At 44.3% G+C, this 19,610-nt stretch overlaps 1 protein-coding gene across 6 annotated transcripts in view; it reads left to right on the top strand.

The window, feature by feature from the left end:
- Positions 1-18,373, top strand: part of LOC138675632 (E3 ubiquitin-protein ligase RNF14-like) — a 63,255-nt gene extending 44,882 nt beyond the window's left edge. For all 6 annotated transcript variants that reach the window (XM_069764027.1, XM_069764030.1, XM_069764031.1 and 3 more), the window contains 4 exons: positions 9,080-9,308; positions 9,919-10,091; positions 13,060-13,190; positions 17,832-18,373. In XM_069764027.1, coding sequence (XP_069620128.1) covers positions 9,080-9,308; positions 9,919-10,091; positions 13,060-13,190; positions 17,832-17,889 — 591 coding nt within the window. In that variant the 3' untranslated portion in view covers positions 17,890-18,373. The remainder of the gene's footprint in view (positions 1-9,079; positions 9,309-9,918; positions 10,092-13,059; positions 13,191-17,831) is intronic.
- The last annotated feature ends 1,237 nt before the right edge of the window (positions 18,374-19,610 follow it).

Raw genomic sequence — 19,610 nt, forward strand, 5'->3', positions numbered from 1 at the left:
TAACGCAGAGCCATGAAAATAAAAAAAAAATTATTTTCTCAAAAATGATCTTTTAGCCTGCAATTTTTTATTTTCCCAAGGGTAACAGGAGAAATTTGACCCCAAAAGTTGTTGTCCAGTTTCTCCTGAGTACGCTGATACCCCATATGTGGGGGTAAATCACTGTTTGGGCACATGCCTGGGCTCGGAAGTGAAGTAGTGACGTTTTGAAATGCAGACTTTGATGGAATGCTCTGTGGGCGTCACGTTGCGTTTGCAGAGCCCATGATGTGGCCTAACAGTAGAAACCCCCCACAAGTGACCCCATTTTGGAAACTAGACCCCCAAAGGAACTGATCTAGATGTGTGGTGAGCACTTTGAACCCCCAAGTGCTTCATAGAAGTTTATAATGCTGAGCCGTGAAAATAATAAATACGTTTTCTTTCCTCAAAAATAATTATTTAGCCCAGAATTTTTTATTTTCCCAAGGGTTACAGGAGAAATTGGACCCCAAAAGTTGTTGTTCAGTTTCTCCTGAGTACGCTGATACCCCATATGTGGGGGTAAACCACTGTTTGGGCACATGCTGGGGCTCGGAAGTGAAGTAGTGACGTTTTGAAATGCAGACTTTGATGGAATGCTCTGTGGGCGTCACGTTGCGTTTGCAGAGCCCCTGATGTGGCTTAACAGTAGAAACCCCCCACAAGTGACCCCATTTTGGAAACTAGACCCCCAAAGGAACTGATCTAGATGTGTGGTGAGCACTTTGAACCCCCAAGTGCTTCATAGAAGTTTATAATGCTGAGCCGTGAAAATAATAAATACGTTTTCTTTCCTCAAAAATAATTATTTAGCCCAGAATTTTTTATTTTCCCAAGGGTTACAGGAGAAATTGGACCCCAAAAGTTGTTGTCCAGTTTCTCCTGAGTACGCTGATACCCCATATGTGGGGGTTAACTACTGTTTGGGCACATGCCGGGGCTCGGAAGTGAAGTAGTGACGTTTTGAAATGCAGACTTTGATGGAATGCTCTGTGGGCGTCACGTTGCGTTTGCAGAGCCCCTGATGTGGCTTAACAGTAGAAACCCCCCACAAGTGACCCCATTTTAGAAACTAGACCCCCCAAGGAACTTATCTAGATATGTGGTGAGCACTTTGAACCCCCAAGTGCTTCACAGACGTTTACAACGCAGAGCCGTGAAAATAAAAAATCATTTTTCTTTCCTCAAAAATGATGTTTTAGCAAGCATTTTTTTAGATTCACAAGGGTAACAGGAGAAATTGGACCCCAGTAATTGTTGCGCAGTTTGTCCTGAGTATGCTGGTACCCCATATGTGGGGGTAAACCAAAGTTTGGGCACACGTCAGGGCTCGGAAGTGAGGGAGCACCATTTGACTTTTTGAATACGAGATTGGCTGGAATCAATGGTGGCGCCATGTTGCGTTTGGAGACCCCTGATGTGCCTAAACAGTGGTAACCCCTCAATTCTAACTCCAACACTAACCCCAACACACCCCTAACCCTAATCCCAACTGTAGCCATAACCCTAATCACAACCCTAACCACAACCCTAATTCCAACCCTAACCCTAAGGCTATGTGCCCACGTTGCGGATTCGTGTGAGATATTTCCGCACCATTTTTGAAAAATACGCGGGTAAAAGGCACTGCGTTTTACCTGCGGATTTTCCGCGGATTTCCAGTGTTTTTTGTGCGGATTTCACCTGCGGATTCCTATTGAGGAACAGGTGTAAAACGCTGCGGAATCCGCACAAAGAATTGACATGCTGCGGAAAATACAACGCAGCGTTTCCGCGCGGTATTTTCCGCACCATGGGCACAGCGGATTTGGTTTTTCATATGTTTACATGGTACTGTAAACCTGATGGAACACTGCTGGGAATCTGCAGCGGCCAATCCGCAGCCAAATCCGCACCGTGTGCACATAGCCTAATTCTAAAGGTATGTGCACACGCTGCGGATCCGCAGCAGTTTCCCATGAGTTTACAGTTCAATGTAAACCTACGGGAAACAAAAATCGCTGTACACATGCTGCGGAAAAACTGCACGGAAACGCAGCGGTTTACATTCCGCAGCATGTCACTTCTTTGTGCGGATTCCGCAGCGGTTTTACAACTGCTCCAATAGAAAATCGCAGTTGTAAAACCGCAGTGAAATGCGCAGAAAAAAACGCGGTAAATCCGCCATAAATCCGCAGCGGTTTAGCACTGCGGATTTAACAAATCCGCAGCGGAAAAATCCGCAGAGGACCAGAATACGTGTGCACATACCGAAACCCTAACCCTAGCCCTAACCCTAGCCCTAACCCTAACCCTACCCCTAGCCCTAACCCTAGCCCTACCCCTAACCCTAACCCTACCCCTATCCCTACCCCTAACCCTATTCTAACATTAGTGGAAAAAAAAAATTTCTTTATTTTTTTATTGTCCCTACCTATGGGGGTGACAAAAGGGGGGGGTCATTTATTATTTTGATCACTGAGATATAATCTATCTCAGTGATCAAAATGCACTTTGGAACGAATCTGCCGGCCGGCAGATTCGGCGGGCGCACTGCGCATGCGCCCGCCATTTTGGAAGATGGCGGCGCCCAGGGAGAAGACGGACGGGACCCCGGCTGGATCGGTAAGTATGATGGGGTGGGGGGGACCACGGGGGGGGGGGGGGGGGGGGGGGGATCGGAGCACGGGGGGGGGGAATCGGAGCGCGGGAGGGGTGGAACGGAGCACGGGGGGCGTGGAACGGAGCACGGGGGGGCTGGAATGGAGCACGGGGGGGTGGAACGGAGCACCGGGGGGGGGTGGATCGAAATGCAGGGGGGGGGGTGATTGGAGCACGGGGGGGTGATTGGAGCACGGGGGGAGCGGAGCACTGGACGGAGGGGAGCTGGAGCAGTGTACCGGCCAGATCGGGGGGCTGGGGGGGCGATCGGTGGGGTGGGGTGGGGGCACATTAGTATTTCCAGCCATGGCCGATGATATTTCAGCATCGGCCATGGCTGGATTGTAATATTTCACCAGTTATAATAGGTGAAATATTACAAATCGCTCTGATTGGCAGTTTCACTTTCAACAGCCAATCAGAGCGATCGTAGCCACGAGGGGGTGAAGCCACCCCCCCTGGGCTAAACTACCACTCCCCCTGTCCCTGCAGATCGGGTGAAATGGGAGTTAACCCTTTCACCCGATCTGCAGGGACGCGATCTTTCCATGACGCCACATAGGCGTCATGGGTCGGATTGGCACCGACTTTCATGACGCCTACGTGGCGTCATGGGTCGGGAAGGGGTTAAAAATAACTACATTTTTACCACCAAAATTTAGTTTTAGCCCCATATTTTATATTTTCACACAAGAAGTGGATAAAAATGGCACCAACCTTTGGCACACAATTTCTACTGAACTTGGCAATACCCTATATGTGGCTTTACAGTACTGCTTAGCCATCCAGAGAGACTCCGGAATGGAGCGCTATTTGCCTCCTGGAGTGCAGATTTTCCTAAAACAGTTTGCGGACTCCATAGACAGAGCCACTAATTGCTAGAAGAGCAGAATTCCTCCTCGAGTAACCCCATTTTGGAAACTATACACCTTGGGGAATTTATCTACAAATGTAGTGACGATTTTGACTCCATCAGTATTTTCCAGAAACAAGCAGCAATGAATGTTGCCTAGTGAATTTGCAAACTGCTGTTGTAGTGACCAGTACGTTGTAGTCACCAGTATATTATGCCCAGCCCATGCTCTGGAGGCATGCACCCGTAAGTTAGGCGGGCTCTAATCGCTTCAGAAACGCCAAACATGGATGCAATATGTGGTTTAGGTACACTGTGGGAAGCTCACTATATTTCCGTTAACAGATAACAGACCTGAGTGGGGACTTGCTTTTTTTGTGGATTGAGTTGAAGCTTTTATTGGGAACATTTTACATAACGTTTTGGATTAAAGTACTCTACGGTGACTGCTTACTTTGGGGTTTCTATCTGAATCTCTTAGTGACGTGATTCAGATGAAACGCAGAGGGATCCATTCACTATAATGAGGCAGCAGAGTTAGTCTGGACTCCGTCTGGCCTCTGTTCAGTGGTGTCCTTCTTTTCTGAAGTGCACAAAACTGTAGCCGACGGCACTTTTATGCAATTCTAAAAAGGACACCGCCGGATCACAGGTCAGACGGCACCCACAGTGCCTCCATTTGTCTCATTATAGGGAATCTTCCGCCAGAGGTTCTGTCTGAATCACGTATTGCAGGGATTTGCACAGAAACCTCAATACTAGCGCTCAGCACAGAGCGTACGATAAATGTGCACCAAGCCTTACTGCCATCTTTGGGAGGCAGAATAAAAAAATCAACAGCAGGTGAAGAATTGGTTTTATTTATTTTTTACACCGTTCCTCATGCGGTATAAGTGATTAGGCGACTTTATTCTTCGGGTTGTTGCGATTACAGCGATACCAGATGTATATCGGGTTTTTGTGGATGGCTGCTGTCACAAACTAAAAGATGCTTTTTATTGCAAAAAATAGTTTTTGCATCACCATATTTTGAGAGCTATAATTTTTCCATATTTTGGCCCACAGAGTCAAATGAGGACTTGTATTTTTTACTGGACAAGTTTACGTTTTTATTGGTACCATTTTCGGCCACATGACATTTTTTGATTGCTTTCTATTCCGATTTTTGGGAGACAGAATGAACAAAAACCATCAGTTCAGGATTTTTATTTTTTTTTGGGGGGGGGGGGGGGTTATGCTGTTCCATGTGCGGTAAGATTGATAAGGCAGTTTCATTCTCCGGGTCAGTATGATTACAGTGATACCTCATTTAGATTATACTCACCCAGGGGCGGTTCGGTTCAGGTCCGGCGCCTCCTATCTTCATGCGATGACGTCCTCTTCTTTTCTTCCTGCCGCGGCTTCTGCGCAGGTGTACTTTGTCTGCCCTGTTGAGGGCAGAGCAAAGTACTGCAGTGCGCAGGCGCCGGGCCTCTCTGACCTTTCCTGGCACCTGCGCACTGCAGTACTTTGCTCTGCCCTCAACAGAAGCGGCAGGAAGACAAGACGAGGACGTCATCGTATGAAGATAGGAGGCGCCGGACCACGACGCCCATCGGACCCAGACTGCAGCGGGACCGCCCCTGGGTGAGTATAAGATTACCTGTTTTTCCTACCTTTCAGGTTACATCGGGGGCTTATCTACAGCATTGCAGAATGCTGTAGATAAGCCCCTGATGCCGGTGGCCTTAGATTATATACAATTTTTTTGGGTGACAGATTCCCTTTAAATATTTATTTGTAAATACAATACAATATTTGCTTTAGTTTTTTTTTTTTTTATATATATATTTTTAAAATTATTTTCAAAAAAAATGTTTACTTTTTTTTTTTTATAACTTAGTCCCACTATGGGACAATTATTTTTTGCATCCTGATCGCTTGTACAGCATTGGGATGCAGCAACATCCCCATGCTATTAGAAAATGTCAGCTCTGCACTGACAGGGAAAGTTTCTGATCATGCACTGCGCATGATCACCAAGTTTCCTAGCTCTGGTGACCCGGATGTCGTCATGATGACATTGGGTCACCATGTCAACAACCGGGACCCCGCGTCACGCTGCGGAGTCTCCGATCCAAAGGCAGAGGGGCTGTCCTCCCTCTGCCAGCTCCCGCAATGCTGCGATCTTGTTTGATCGCAGCTTTTCGGGGGTTAATGTGCCTGGAGTGGTGCGTGACCACTCCTGACACTTAGGGGCGGGTGTCAGCTGTCAGAATCCGCTGACACCCGGTGGCGATCGCCCACACACCAACCTGCTGGCGGGTGATACCCTCGGCGTAATAATCCGTCCCTTGTTAGATAGACCAAGGTCACATGGATGTCTGATGTCAGAAAGTGGTTAAAAGTAGAGCTTATAAATGTGTACAGAGAAAAATTTATAAAACTCTTAGTTCAATTTCAATAGAACTTCCAGTGTTTGGAAACTGTTAGGCTATGTGGACACGTTGCAGAATTGCCGCTGAAATTTCCGCGGAAATTCTGCAACTCCCTGCCGCGGGAAATATGCATGCAGAATTGGCATGCATATTCCCGCTAAACACTAGCGTTTTGCAAGCGTAATTATCTAAATTATCGCTTGGAAAACTGATTTGACAGGTTGGTCACACTTGTCAAACATAGTGTTTGACAAGTGTGACCAAGTTTTTACTATTGATGCTGCCTATGCAGCATCAATAGTAAAAAGATCTAATGTTAAAAATAATTTAAAAAATAAAAAATCGTGATATTCTCATCTTCCGACGGCCCCCGCAGCCTTCCCGCTCCTCGTGATGCTCCCAGCAGCTCCCGTTTCCTGTAATGCCTCTCGACAGTGACCCCAGATGATGTAGCATCACGCAAGACCGCTACGTCATCACTGGTCATTGTCGCAAGGCATTACTGGAAAAGGGAGCATCGCGAGGAGTGGGAAGGCTGCGGGGCCGCCGGAAGGTAAGAATATCACGATTTTTTATTTTATTTATTTATTTATTTTTTTTTACAGGTATATGGTTTCCAGGGCCTGGAGGAGAGTCTCCTCTCCTCCACCCTGGGTACCAACCGCACATGATCCACTTACTTCCCGCATGGTGAGCATAGCCCCATGCGGGAAATAAGCGGATAAATGCATTCCTATGTGTGCATGCTGCGTTTTTTTCCGGAATGCGATTCCGCTGCCAAAAAAAACGCAGCAGGTGCACATAAAAATGATGGGATGCTTATGTAAGCATTTTTTTTTTTTTGCAGAAAACGGCCGAAGAAAAAAAGCTAAAAAAATGCTAAAAATCCTGAACGTGTGCACATATCCTTAGCCTTTCCTTCATGATTTGGCAACTTGCAGCATCCGTGAGGAATTATAAACTGTTGGCCACATCAAGTTTGTGTTTTTTAGATCCTAATGCTTGCATATCACAAAATGGAAAAAAAATAGAAAGTAAAATATGCACCATAACAAAAACAAGGGCTCATTCAGTCATTTTGACACGCAATAAGAAAGGTTTAGAATCCAGAATGTCAAAGTGAGAAAAATATAAAAAGATAAAATAAACCACTTTCGTTAAGTTTAGACACATTAGTCTTAACACATCACACAGTGAAAGCCTGTTCTGTGCTTCTGTGGAGGTGGTCTCTTTTTTTTTTTTTCTTGCATCACGCTGCATCCTTCTAATTGTGAAACATTTTGCAGGGGAAAAATTAAATGTTCCCAGCAGGTAATCTCTCCTATAACCTCCTTAGTTATAGTGGAATTTATCATATCTACTATATAACTCTTTAAGGGTCACTTCCGTCTTTCTGTCTGTAACGGAAATCCCAAGTCGCTGATTGGTCGCGGCAAAACGGCCGCGACCAGTCAGCGACGGGCACAGACCGGCGGCAAAATGGCCGCTCCCTACTCCCCTGCAGTCAGTGCCCGCTCCATACTCCCTTCCAGTCAGCGCTCACATAGGGTGAATGCCAGCGTTAACGGACCGCGTTATGCCGCGGTGTATCGCACTCCGTTAACGCTGCTATTAACCCTGTGTGACCAACTTTTTACTATTGATGCTGCTTATGCAGCATCAATAGTAAAAAGATCTAATGTTAAGAATAATAAAAAAATAAAAAATCATTATATACTCACCCTCCATCGCCCCCCCCGGATCCAGCCAAGGCCTTTCCCGCTCCTCACGACGCTCCGGTGACCGGTCCATGCATTGCGGTCTCGCGAGATGATGATGTAGCGGTCTCGCGAGACCGCTACGTCATCATCTCGTGAGACCGCAATGCACTCTTGGGACCGGAGCGTCGTGAGGAGCATCAGTAAACGCCTCGGCTGGATCCGGGGGGCCGACGGAGGGTGAGCATTTAACTATTTTTTATTTTAATCCTTTTTTAACAGGAATATGGTGCCCACATTGCTATATACTACGTGGGCTGTGTTAGATACTGCATGGGCTATGTTGTATACTACATCTCTGTGCTATATACTATATGGGCTGTGCTATATACTACGTGACTATGGTATATATTAATTGGCTGGGCAATATACTACATTGCTGTGCTCTGTACTACTTGGGCTGTGTTAGTGCATGGGCAGTGTTATCTGCTATATACTACGTGGCTGTGCAATATTTTACGTGGCTGTGTAATATACTACGTGGCTGTGCAATATATTACGTGGCTGGGCAATATACTATGTGTCTTCTATATACTACGTGGCTGGGCAATATACTACGTGGCTGGGCAATATACTACGTGTCTGGGCAATATACTACGTGGCTGTGCTATATACTACGTGGCTGTGCTATATACTACGTGGCTGTGCTATATACTACGTGGCTGGGCAATATACTACGTGTCTGGGCAATATACTACATGGCTGGGCAATATACTACGTGGCTGTGCTATATACTACGTGGCTGTGTTATATACTACGTGGGCTGTGTTATATGCTACGTGGGCTGTGTTATACGCTACTTGCCTGTACCATATTTCTCTGCTGTATCTGTGCATCATGAATCGTGGTAGACTTCTTTCGCCCGGGGCCCTCAAAATCCTGGAGCCGCCCTGGCTTCACTGATTGGTCACACCCGGCCGCGAACAATCAGCGACAGGCGCAGTCCGCCCACGAATTGGTGCGGAATTTGAACCATGCTTCGCTAATTGGTCGCGGCCGGCCGGCCGAATCCTGTGTATAAATTGCATTATTCTGAAAACTTCATAAATAAACTACATACATATTCTAGAATACCCGATGCGTTACAATCGGGCCTCCATCTAGTAAACTTTATAAGCTAATATTGCTGCAATGGAAATGAGAAATAAAAAAAGGAAAATACTTTTTATTTAGATTTTCAGTTACTTTACTATGATGTGGTCAGATAGGCAAGCAAGTAGTCTGATAGTCTTCCAAAACCAAAGACAAATAGAGCAGGTATTATGTAAAGTCAAGGACGGAGTCCAGGCTATTTATTGTATTGCATGGAGAAGATGTTGAGTGCTATCTGCAGCTCTGAATTCCATCTTTGAGTACAGATAGTGGATTGTTAATGTCCTCTTTTCTTGCAGGTAAAGAATCTGGTAGAGGAGCAGCTTTTTAGCCGCTATGATCGTCTCCTCCTGCAATCAAGCTTGGATTTAATGGCTGATGTTGTTTACTGCCCACGTCCAGGTTGTCAGACCCCAGTCATGCAGGAGCCAGAGGATACAATGGGCATCTGCTCAGTCTGCCAATATGCATTTTGTATCTTGTGTAAAATGACCTTCCATGGAGTCTCCTCTTGCAAAGTGACTGCAGGTAGGTTCAGTATTTATTGTCTCTGTGCAACAAGCAGAAAAACACATTTTATTTGGTGTTTTGAATCAAAGTCATAATATCATAAAAGTTAGTGTTCTGGGATTTGAGGTTGGAGACAGCATGAAAATAAGTATGTGGTACTCTAAATAGTCTTTATATTGTCAGTTCTGGCAGAATCTGACAAAAATTGGACTTCTGACCATTGTGTATTATTCTTTCAGTCACGGTGTTCTCAGTTTTTTTTAGAATAAAATGACACCATTTTCTAGAATCTGGAAATTCATACCTCAGGGTGTTTATGCTTACTATGCGTAGAAGATTCAATACCCTCTCTCCAAGGTACCGTAAAGAAGCTAACCAACAAGTCATTATGCTGATGTAATAGGTCAACCCCTTAAACATAGTCCAACTAAAGGTCAGAAGAACTAAACATTTACCTGGGCCGACAGATTGACTTCAGGTTGGATTTGCGGGATCAAAGTTTTTGGCGTAAAAATACACTTTGAATTTGTTTTTTAAAATAATTAAAATCTGAAATAAAAGTCATATCACTCAAAGTCTGAGTAATAGTTTTTAGTATTTCTTATATTTACCCTCCTTACTCTCTCAGAAAAACTCATCTCTTTGCGTCAAGACTATTTGGCTGCAGATGATGAAGGCAAGAAATTCCTGGAGAAGAGGTATGGAAAGAGAGTAATCCAGAAAGCTGTGGAAGAAATGGAGAGTATGGATTGGCTGGAGCAGAACTCCAAGTGCTGTCCTCGCTGTGGAACTCATATTCAGGTTGAATATTAATTAGACTTTGCAGACCCAGTTTCAGGATAAACTAGGCCGCTTACAGTCACTGTCGTCGATAATAGGGCTGAGATATGCCGACCTCCTACTACTGGCATCCCTATAGTCTAACGGCCAGTCACATGACCACCAGGACAAACACAGTTAGTGCCTTCATTCCATGAACAAGCACAATGCTCCTTCAGCATATGTGAGGACTGGAGTCATGAAAACCACTTCTGTCTTCTCTTCAGGGCCCCGTGCAGTCTTTGACTGCTATGCACTTGACCATCGGCTTTCTGAGACAGCTGTCATAAAAACAGACCATAAATATACATGGGTTTATGGACTAGTGCCAACTGTTTAACATTTAAAGAGGGCCTTCATCAGTTCATTGCCTTTTCACATTTTAATGTGCTACTTTTCATTTAGGACATGAAAAGACAGTGATCCATCCCAGAATCATGATTCAACGGGTGATCATTGCTTAATAATGATCTTCCAGGGCCTGTGTAATGTTGTTATGCCGAATGACCTGCAGCCAGTCCGCGGCCACTTCACTTTCACTTCTTTCACACGTAACTGACGTCTGTGAGAGAGGGGGCCCGCGGACCCCAGCGGCTTCCTCAGCTGGATGTGCATAGTGTATTGCAGTGCAGGCATCGGCTCCCTGCGCTGCCATAGATCAAAGCCTACTAGAACATGACCGTACACCACTGAGAGTCTCGATAATGCTCTGCAGTAAATAAGTAGTGTAGTATGTTGTCTGTGTTCGATGAAAGGATCGCATGTTGAAGTTAGTCCATGGGGCTAATTAATATTGTAAAAAAAAGTGTTTAAAAATATGTAGAAAAAAAATTCAGACTAAAAAGTGGTTTAATCTCCAAAAAAATGATCCCAAAAAAGACACATCTGGTATCGCCATTATTAACAACAGGAAAACCAGTCGATTACGACGGAAGGTGCAGGTCCATGATATCCATAAAAATTATTTTTTTTCATAATTCATTAAAAAAATCTAAAATACTGGCCAGATACGGATAGTGTGAACGTGGTCTTGATGTTACAGAGTGGTTTATATATGCTGGAGGCATAAATGTCACAAGCCCCCTATGGGGAGGTATATTGTAGCATATATGTTTCAAACCATCTATGCAATGATTAAGAACTGCAAGGTTTGAAATGCGTATGCTACTATATACTTTCCCATATGGGGCATGTAACATTTATGCCAATTGTATCAAAAAGATTTTTTTAATGAATTATGAAAAAAATAATAATTTTTATGGATATCATGGAGCTGCACCTTCCGTCGTAATTCAAAAATTGGGGGGAGGTTCACAAGGAGTGGACTGCTGCTGGAGTCATTGCTTCAAGAGCCACCACACACAGACGTGTCCAGGACATGGGCTATAAGTGTTGCATTCCTTGTGTCAAGCCACTCATGACCAATAGACAACACAGAAGCGTCTTACCTTGGCCAAGGAGAAAAAGAACTGGTTTATTATTGCTCAGTCGTCCAAGGTTTTGTTTTCAGATGAAAGTAAATTTTGTATTTCATTTGGAAATCAAGGTCCCAAAGTCTGGAGCATGAGTGGAGAGACCACAATCCAAGCTGCTTGAGGTCTGGTGTGAAGTTTCCACGATCAGTGGTGGTTTGGGGAGCCAGGTCATCTGCTGGTGTAGGTCCACTGTGTTTTATCAAGACCAAAGTCAGCGCAGCCGGCTACCAGGAAATTTTAGAGCACTTCATGCTTCCCTCTGTCTACAAGCGTTTTGGAGATGGAAATTTCCTTCTCCAGCATGACTTGTCATCTGTCCACACTGCCAAAAGTACCAATACCTGGTTTAATAAGAACAGTATCACTGTACTTGATTGGCCAGCAAACTTGCCTGACCTTAACCCCATAGAGATGCTATGGGGTATTGTCAAGATGAAGATGAGAGACACCAGACCCAACTGTGCAGACGAGCTGAAGGCTGCTATCAAAGCAACCTGGGCTTCCATAACACCTCATCAGTGCCACAGGCTGATCGCCTCCGTGCCACGCCACATTGATGCAGTAATTGATGCAAAAGGAGCCCTGACCAAGTAATGAGTGCATTTACTGAACATACATTACTGAACATAGGCCAACATTTCAGATTTTAAAATCTTTTTTCAAGCTGTTGTTACAAAGTATTCTAATTTACTGAGATAACGACTAGTGATGAATATACTCGTTGCTCAGGTTTTCCCGATCACACTTGCGTGATCTCCGAGTATTTGTTAGTGTTCGGAGATTTAGTTTTCATCGGCTCAGCTGAATGATTTACAGCTATTAGCCAGGCTGAGTACATGTGGGGGTTGCCTGGTTGCTAGGTAATCCTTACATGTAATCAAGCTGTTTAGTAGCTGTAAATCATTCTGGTGCGGCGATGAAAACTTAATCTCGGAACACTAACAAATACTCGGAGATCACCCGAGCGTGCTGGGGAAAACCCGAGCAATGAGAACACTCGCGCATCACTAATAATGACTTTTGGGTTTTCATTGGCTGTAAGCCATAAGCATCAACGTTAACAGAAATAAACACTTGAAATAGATCACTCTGTTTGCAATGACTCTATATAATATATGAGTTTTCACTTGTTGTATTGAAGAACTGAAATAAATTAACTTTTTGATGGTATTCTAATTTAGTGAGAGGCACTTGTAAATACCACAGGTTATCACGAGATAACTGAATAAAACTTTTTTTTTTTTTTTGCTTTGCACAACTCGCTTCCTTCTACCTATTCCCCTTACTGCATAGAAAATAAATTTACTGACTCGGACTGCTTATGTCCAAGTTTGCCAACTCTGGGTGCCTCCATAATCATTAAAAGAAAATCTACAAAGACAAATGCAATGAGAAAGTAAAAATGATTAAAACCGCTTAATCAATGAAGGTTTTCCCTACTCTGAATGTCATTCACATGTATTTTGTCTTCACAGAAAACTGATGGCTGTAACAAAATGACCTGCACTGGGTGTAAGCTGTACTTTTGCTGGCTCTGTATGAGCACACTTTCTCGAGGAAACCCGTATAAACACTACAGTGATTCTGCTTCAGAATGCTTTAATCAGTATGTATCCAGCATGCTTTTAGAAATATGTCAGTTATCAAAAACATGGGTGGGTCTTTTGCCTTAATAAAAACTTGGTGTTCTCAACTAGAGTAAAAATGTTAGCGCTAATATTGAGAAATAAGGGTTGTCTCAGGACGGATATTGATGGTATAGTGCCAAATTATATTATTAGCGTCCAATCGGCTGACAGTGTCTTGACCAATGTGATCGTTATTGATTGTTAAATGAAGTTGTATTTTTCAGAATGTATATATTTTCACCCGTGTCACTGTGAATATCAATGTTGAGTTTAATAACTACCTATCATAAAGAAACTAGGGCTCAACTATGATGGAATAGTATAGAGAAACACATCAGGGTGCTACACTTTGTATGGGAGACAAAATACCGTACATGTAAAAGGGAGAAAAAGACCAATACAAAAAGGTGCGCACACCAGGTAAATAATCAAAGAATACAAAACTTTATTTAATAGCTATGGACACAAAAACCCATTAAAACATGTAAACACAACACGATCATTATCCAACACCCTTAGTACTATATCAAATGCCTTAATGGCCACAAATGTAATGTAGTAAGGAGCAATTAACAAACAATATTTGTAAGACTCTTGATTGGTATATGCATATATTTACCCATATGTAGAATGAAAATAGCAATCATGCATGGTATAGAGGTCACACATGGACCGGGTAACCGGTGCTGTATATCTATCTATATAATTGTCTAAGGGTTTTTCCGTCTGTCTGTCTGTCTTTCTGTCTGTCTTTCTGTCTGTCTGTCCTGGAAATCCCGGCTCTCTGATTGGTCGACGCCGCCAGGCCTCGACCAATCAGAGACCGGCACAGCATCGACGTAGAAATCCCGCGTCGACCAATCAGCAACGGGCACAGCGACGATGATGTCATAATGGTTGCCATGGCGACGATGATGTCATAAAGGACGTAGACATCCCGCGTCTGATTGGTCGAGGCCCGCCAGGCCTCGACCAATCAGCAACGGGCACAGCGACGATGATGTCATAAAGGACGTAGAAATCCCACGTTTCTGATTCAACGACGGGCACAGTATCGACGTAGATGTCATAATGGTTGCCATGGCGACGATGATGTCATAAAGGTTGCCTCGACCAATCAGCCACGGGAACAGTCTGCCGCGAATTCTGGAATCATCATTGTCCATATACTACGGGGACATGCATATTCTAGAATACCCGATGCGTTAGAATCGGGCCACAATCTAGTATCTATATATATATATATAATTGTCTAAGGGTTTTTCCGTCTGTCTGTCTGTCTGTCCTGGAAATCCCGGCTCTCTGATTGGTCGAGGCCGCCAGGCCTCGACCAATCAGCAACGGGCACAGCGACGATGATGTCATAATGGTTGCCATGGCGACGATGTCATAAAGGTTGCCTCGACCAATCAGCGACGGGCACAGTCTGCCGCAAATTCTGGAATCATCATTGTCCATATACTACGGGGACATGCATATTCTAGAATACCCGATGTGTTAGAATATGTGTTTTATATATATATATATACTAGATTGTGGCCCGATTCTAACGCATGATGTCATAAATAATGTAGACATCCCGCGTCTGATTGGTCGAGGCCGCCAGGCCTCGACCAATCAGCAACGGGCACAGCGACGATGATGTCATAAAGGACGTAGAAATCCCACGTTTCTGATTCACGATGACGATGATGTCATAATGGTTGCCATGGCGACGATGTCATAATGGTTGCCTCGACCAATCAGCGACGGGCACAGTCTGCCGCGAATTCTGGAATCATCATTGTCCATATACTACGGGGACATGCGTATTCTAGAATACCCGATGCGTTAGAATCGGGCCACAATCTAGTGTATATATATATATATATATATATATATATATATATATATATATATATATATACACACTAGATTGTGGCCCGATTCTATATATATATATATAGATACTAGATTGTGGCCCGATTCTAACGCATCGGGTATTCTAGAATATGCATGTCCCCGTAGTATATGGACAATGATGATTCCAGAATTCGCGGCAGACTGTGCCCGTCGCTGATTGGTCGAGGCAACCTTTATGACATCATCGTCGCCATGGCAACCATTATGACATCTACGTCGATACTGTGCCCGTCGCTGAATCAGAAACGTGGGATTTCTACGTCCTTTATGACATCATCGTCGCTGTGCCCGTTGCTGATTGGTCGAGGCCTGGCGGCCTCGACCAATCAGACGCGGGATGTCTACCTCCTTTATGACATCATCGTCGCCATGGCAACCATTATGACATCATCGTCGCTGTGCCCGTTGCTGATTGGTCGAGGCCTGGTGGCCTCGACCAATCAGAGACGCAGGATGTCTACGTCCTTTATGACATCATCGTCGCTGTGCCCGTTGCTGATTGGTCGAGGCCTGGTGGCCTCGACCAATCAGAGACGCGGGATTTCTACGTCGATGCTGTGCCGGTCTCTGATTGGTAGGCAGCATCAATAGTAAAAAGTTGGTCCGGGATGGGGCGACACACTGGCACTGACTGGAGGGGAGTTGGGAGGGGGCACTGACTGGAGGAGAGTAGGGAGGGGCCAATTCGCTGCCGGACTAAAGGTACCGTCACACTAAGCGACGCTGCAGCGATACCGACAACGATGTCGATCGCTGCAGCGTCGCTGTTTGGTCGCTGGAGAGCTGTCACACAGACAGCTCTAAAGCGACCAACGATCCCGAAGTCCCCGGGTAACCAGGGTAAACATCGGGTTACTAAGCGCAGGGCCGCGCTTAGTAACCCGATGTTTATCCTGGTTACCGTTGTAAATGTAAAAAAACAAACACTACATACTTACATTCCCGGTGTCTGGTCATGTCCCTCGCCTTCAGCTTCCCGCACTGACTGAGCGCCAGCCGTAAAGTACAGCGGTGACGTCACCGCTGTGCTTTGCTTTACGGCTGGCCGGCGCTCACCAGTCAGTGCGGGAAGCTGACGGTGAGGGACCTGACCAGACACCGGAATGTAAGTATGTAGTGTTTGTTTTTTTACATTTACAACGGTAACCAGGGTAAACATTGGGTTACTAAGCGTGGCCCTGCGCTTAGTAACCCGATGTTTACCCTGGTTACCAGTGAAGACATCACTGAATCGGCGTCACACGCGCCGATTCAGCGATGTCAGCGGGAGATCCAGCGACAAAATAAAGTGCTGGACTTTCCCCAGCGACCAACGATCTCCCAGCAGGGGCCTGATCGTTGGTCGCTGTCACATATAACGATTTCGTTAACGATATCGTTGCTACGTCACAAAAAGCAACGATATCGTTAACGATATCGTTATGTGTGACGGTACCTTAAGTCTGTCGCTGATTCAGCGACGCAGGATTTCCGTTACAGACAGACAAACAGACGGAAGTACCCCTTAGATGATTATATAGATAGATGTATGAATGGAAGGAAAACCAGCAAAGCAGGCTGAATAACTGAATAATAGGAGCAAATCAAATATTGCTGCACTTGCATGCATAACCATAGATAGAAAGAGCCTTGTAGTAAGTACTACCTCATATGCTCTATAAGCGCTCTAGGCCACAGGAAAATAACTGAGCAAATTGAGCGCAAGGATCAGGGATGCGGGGAGAACCCTTCACATGTATTCTTTGATTATTTACCAGGTGTGCACACATATTTTCGTATTGGTCTTTCTCCATTTTTCTTTCCTTTTTTCTGTTTGGGTCATTTTACTGTTGACATTTCACACTAAATTTGCTATCTAATGAATTCTTCAAGTTATTACAGTTCTGCGAATACATATTAATGTATATATATAATATGGCATAATTTGGCACCCAAGAGATCAGAAAAGATCTGTGCCAGACATTTTTTTCTCCTTTATTGTGTGTATTTTCCATTATAATTGGGGCATCCAATTAAAGGGAAAACAGCCGTTGAGTAAGTAGTCACAGGCAGAGCTGATCTGAGTCTGCCACATCAGATTGAAACCTGCAATCATGTGATCGCCGAAGGCATCGGCTTTGCGGAGGCTTGGCGTCTGTATATTCAGTACATAGTGCTCATTAAGTGCTTTGTGTCTGGGGAAAAAAGAATAAATCAGAAGTGGTAATAAGCCACTTCTGACTTCTAAAGGAAAATCGGAGCAAAGACATGGCAGCTTCTCATATCTGGAGTGCAGATGTTGTGGGCAAAACTGGGGTCAGACTGGAATTGTGGTGCAGAGCATGAACGTCACTGTTTCACAGTGCTACGGTAAGGATAGGAGGAGATGCCATGGAGCGTGTGGTGGCAGTGGGGTACATTCGTAAGACCACCCATTATGTAGGGCAGAAATCCAAATCCGGGACTGTCCCATTGTATCTGGGACGATTGGGATCTATCTATATCAGGGGTGGGGAACCTCAGGCCCCTGAGCATTTTCCCGGTGACCGCAGTGCTTGGGCCAGCCGCTGTATTTTGGTGGTATAAATATTCAAATGGCCCTTGGCAGAAAAAAGATTCCCCACCCATGATCTACATACATGACATAATATTTTGTAAATGAATCTGCCCCTAGTAAAGTGATTGCACAATCTACCTCTACAAAATATTAACAAGTTTCTGTGTTTATTCATTTGCAGGCTGTTCTTGGGTCTGGAAATAGACGACGGTGTTTTTGATGGCAACTTAGAAGACTGATGTGTGCCTGTGTGGAAGGGTTCCTGCATGATATTTCCAAATGATTTTCTCTCCAGTTTACCATTGAGCATTACAATGAATGTACTGATTCTTTGTATTGACGCATAGAGCACATCGATATTATGCAGCCAAGCAAGAATATTTGTTCTAGTTATTCGCTCAAGCACTGTTTTAACTTTTCACTTTTACAAAACCTCTGGCATGTCACACATTACTGAGGGGCTCAAAAAAAGTTTGTAAATTCCATCTTCAATGTCAGGAAAGAGCATAGTTTGGCAACGTGATTCTGTTTTGTTTTAACATTTCTTGGGGTCTCAGGACCCAAATGACCACCAATCAAAGCTAACCTGTTTATATCATGTCAATAGTTTTGTAAAAGTGCAGTTACACTTAAACATCTAGTAAAGCTTAAATATACTGCCTTAAGTATAAATATCACTGTCAATGTGATTTCATTTGCCAAAAATAAAATGTTCTGTTCTCACTTTCGGAAATATTGGTAATTTTTGCCTCTGTAAGATGTTTGGTGTCAAAAAGACAAACATTGGACAAGTGATACTTGTAAACTTCTAACTGTAAAATTCCAATTTAATTTAGAGGTTCTTTGGTCCCATCACTAAGGATGTTGTACAGGGATATTGCACATACATCATTAAACATATCTCCAGTCATCCATTTAAGAACATTTGAATCTAAAATAGTACGTTTATCGTTTTTCCACAACTTGCTTTCTTACTTTGGAAAAATCTTATTACGGTACTCGTAGCTAGTAAGCAAGTATTATGCCTGAACACTGGAAAACTAATTTGTGAGGACTGATTTAATGCATTGAGTAACATGAAACGAATGGAAGAATACAGGGCTATCAAAGCTGAAAATAAGCATACTTAGCATCAAAATTATCAGCCTGGAAATGGGAAAAAACAAGACTTTTTTATTTATACAGTACATGACATGGTGCTCCAATATAGCCAGTATCTTCAAGTCTTCAAGTACCATGTATTGTATGGATAATGCTTGGTAGTAGGAAAAGTACTCTATTTTTGTTTGTTAAAGTCCTGCCCGATTATCACGGGGTGCAGTAAGTCTCTCACAACCCCGTCCTTATGGGACTCAGTACCACAGTTTGTTTTTTATAGACACTCTAGCAGCGGGTTAGTCCTTGGCATCGCCGTGGATCCATTTGGCGCCCATATGTTTCCCTGGGATCTACTGGTGGGGGAGTGTGGACCTTATTAGGGTCACCAAACTCACCAAGTCCAATAGTCCTGACACCAGCATCTCATTTATGGACACGGCTATCTCTGGGCTGATAGTTCACACTGCAAGCGGGATAAGCATAATACGAGCATCGCCTGTGTAGGCTGCGGAAGACATAGGACAACGGGTCGCTGTGTGTCCAGGATACCGCCAGAAGATCAGATCTTTACCAGCAGTCTTTTGCAACCCCTCAACGGCTCCTTGGGACCTCTGACTTCCCCCAGTGGTGGTTCTGCTACACTTCTTTTGGGACTCGGGCTCCCTCTGGATACCCCAGAATGAAAATGCACCACCCCCTTCCTTGGGGACCTCTCGATCAACTGGTACCTTTCTACTAGGCTGACCAAGTCATCCGCATTCTAAGGATCCTCCTGGGCAACCCATGGCCTTGGAAGCGAGTGGATAAATCTGTCCATTACAACCTACTCAACCATCTGGGCTGGGGTGGAAGACTCTGACTG

The sequence above is a fragment of the Ranitomeya imitator genome, chromosome 4, assembly GCF_032444005.1.
Source record: "Ranitomeya imitator isolate aRanImi1 chromosome 4, aRanImi1.pri, whole genome shotgun sequence".
Lineage (NCBI taxonomy): Eukaryota > Metazoa > Chordata > Amphibia > Anura > Dendrobatidae > Ranitomeya > Ranitomeya imitator.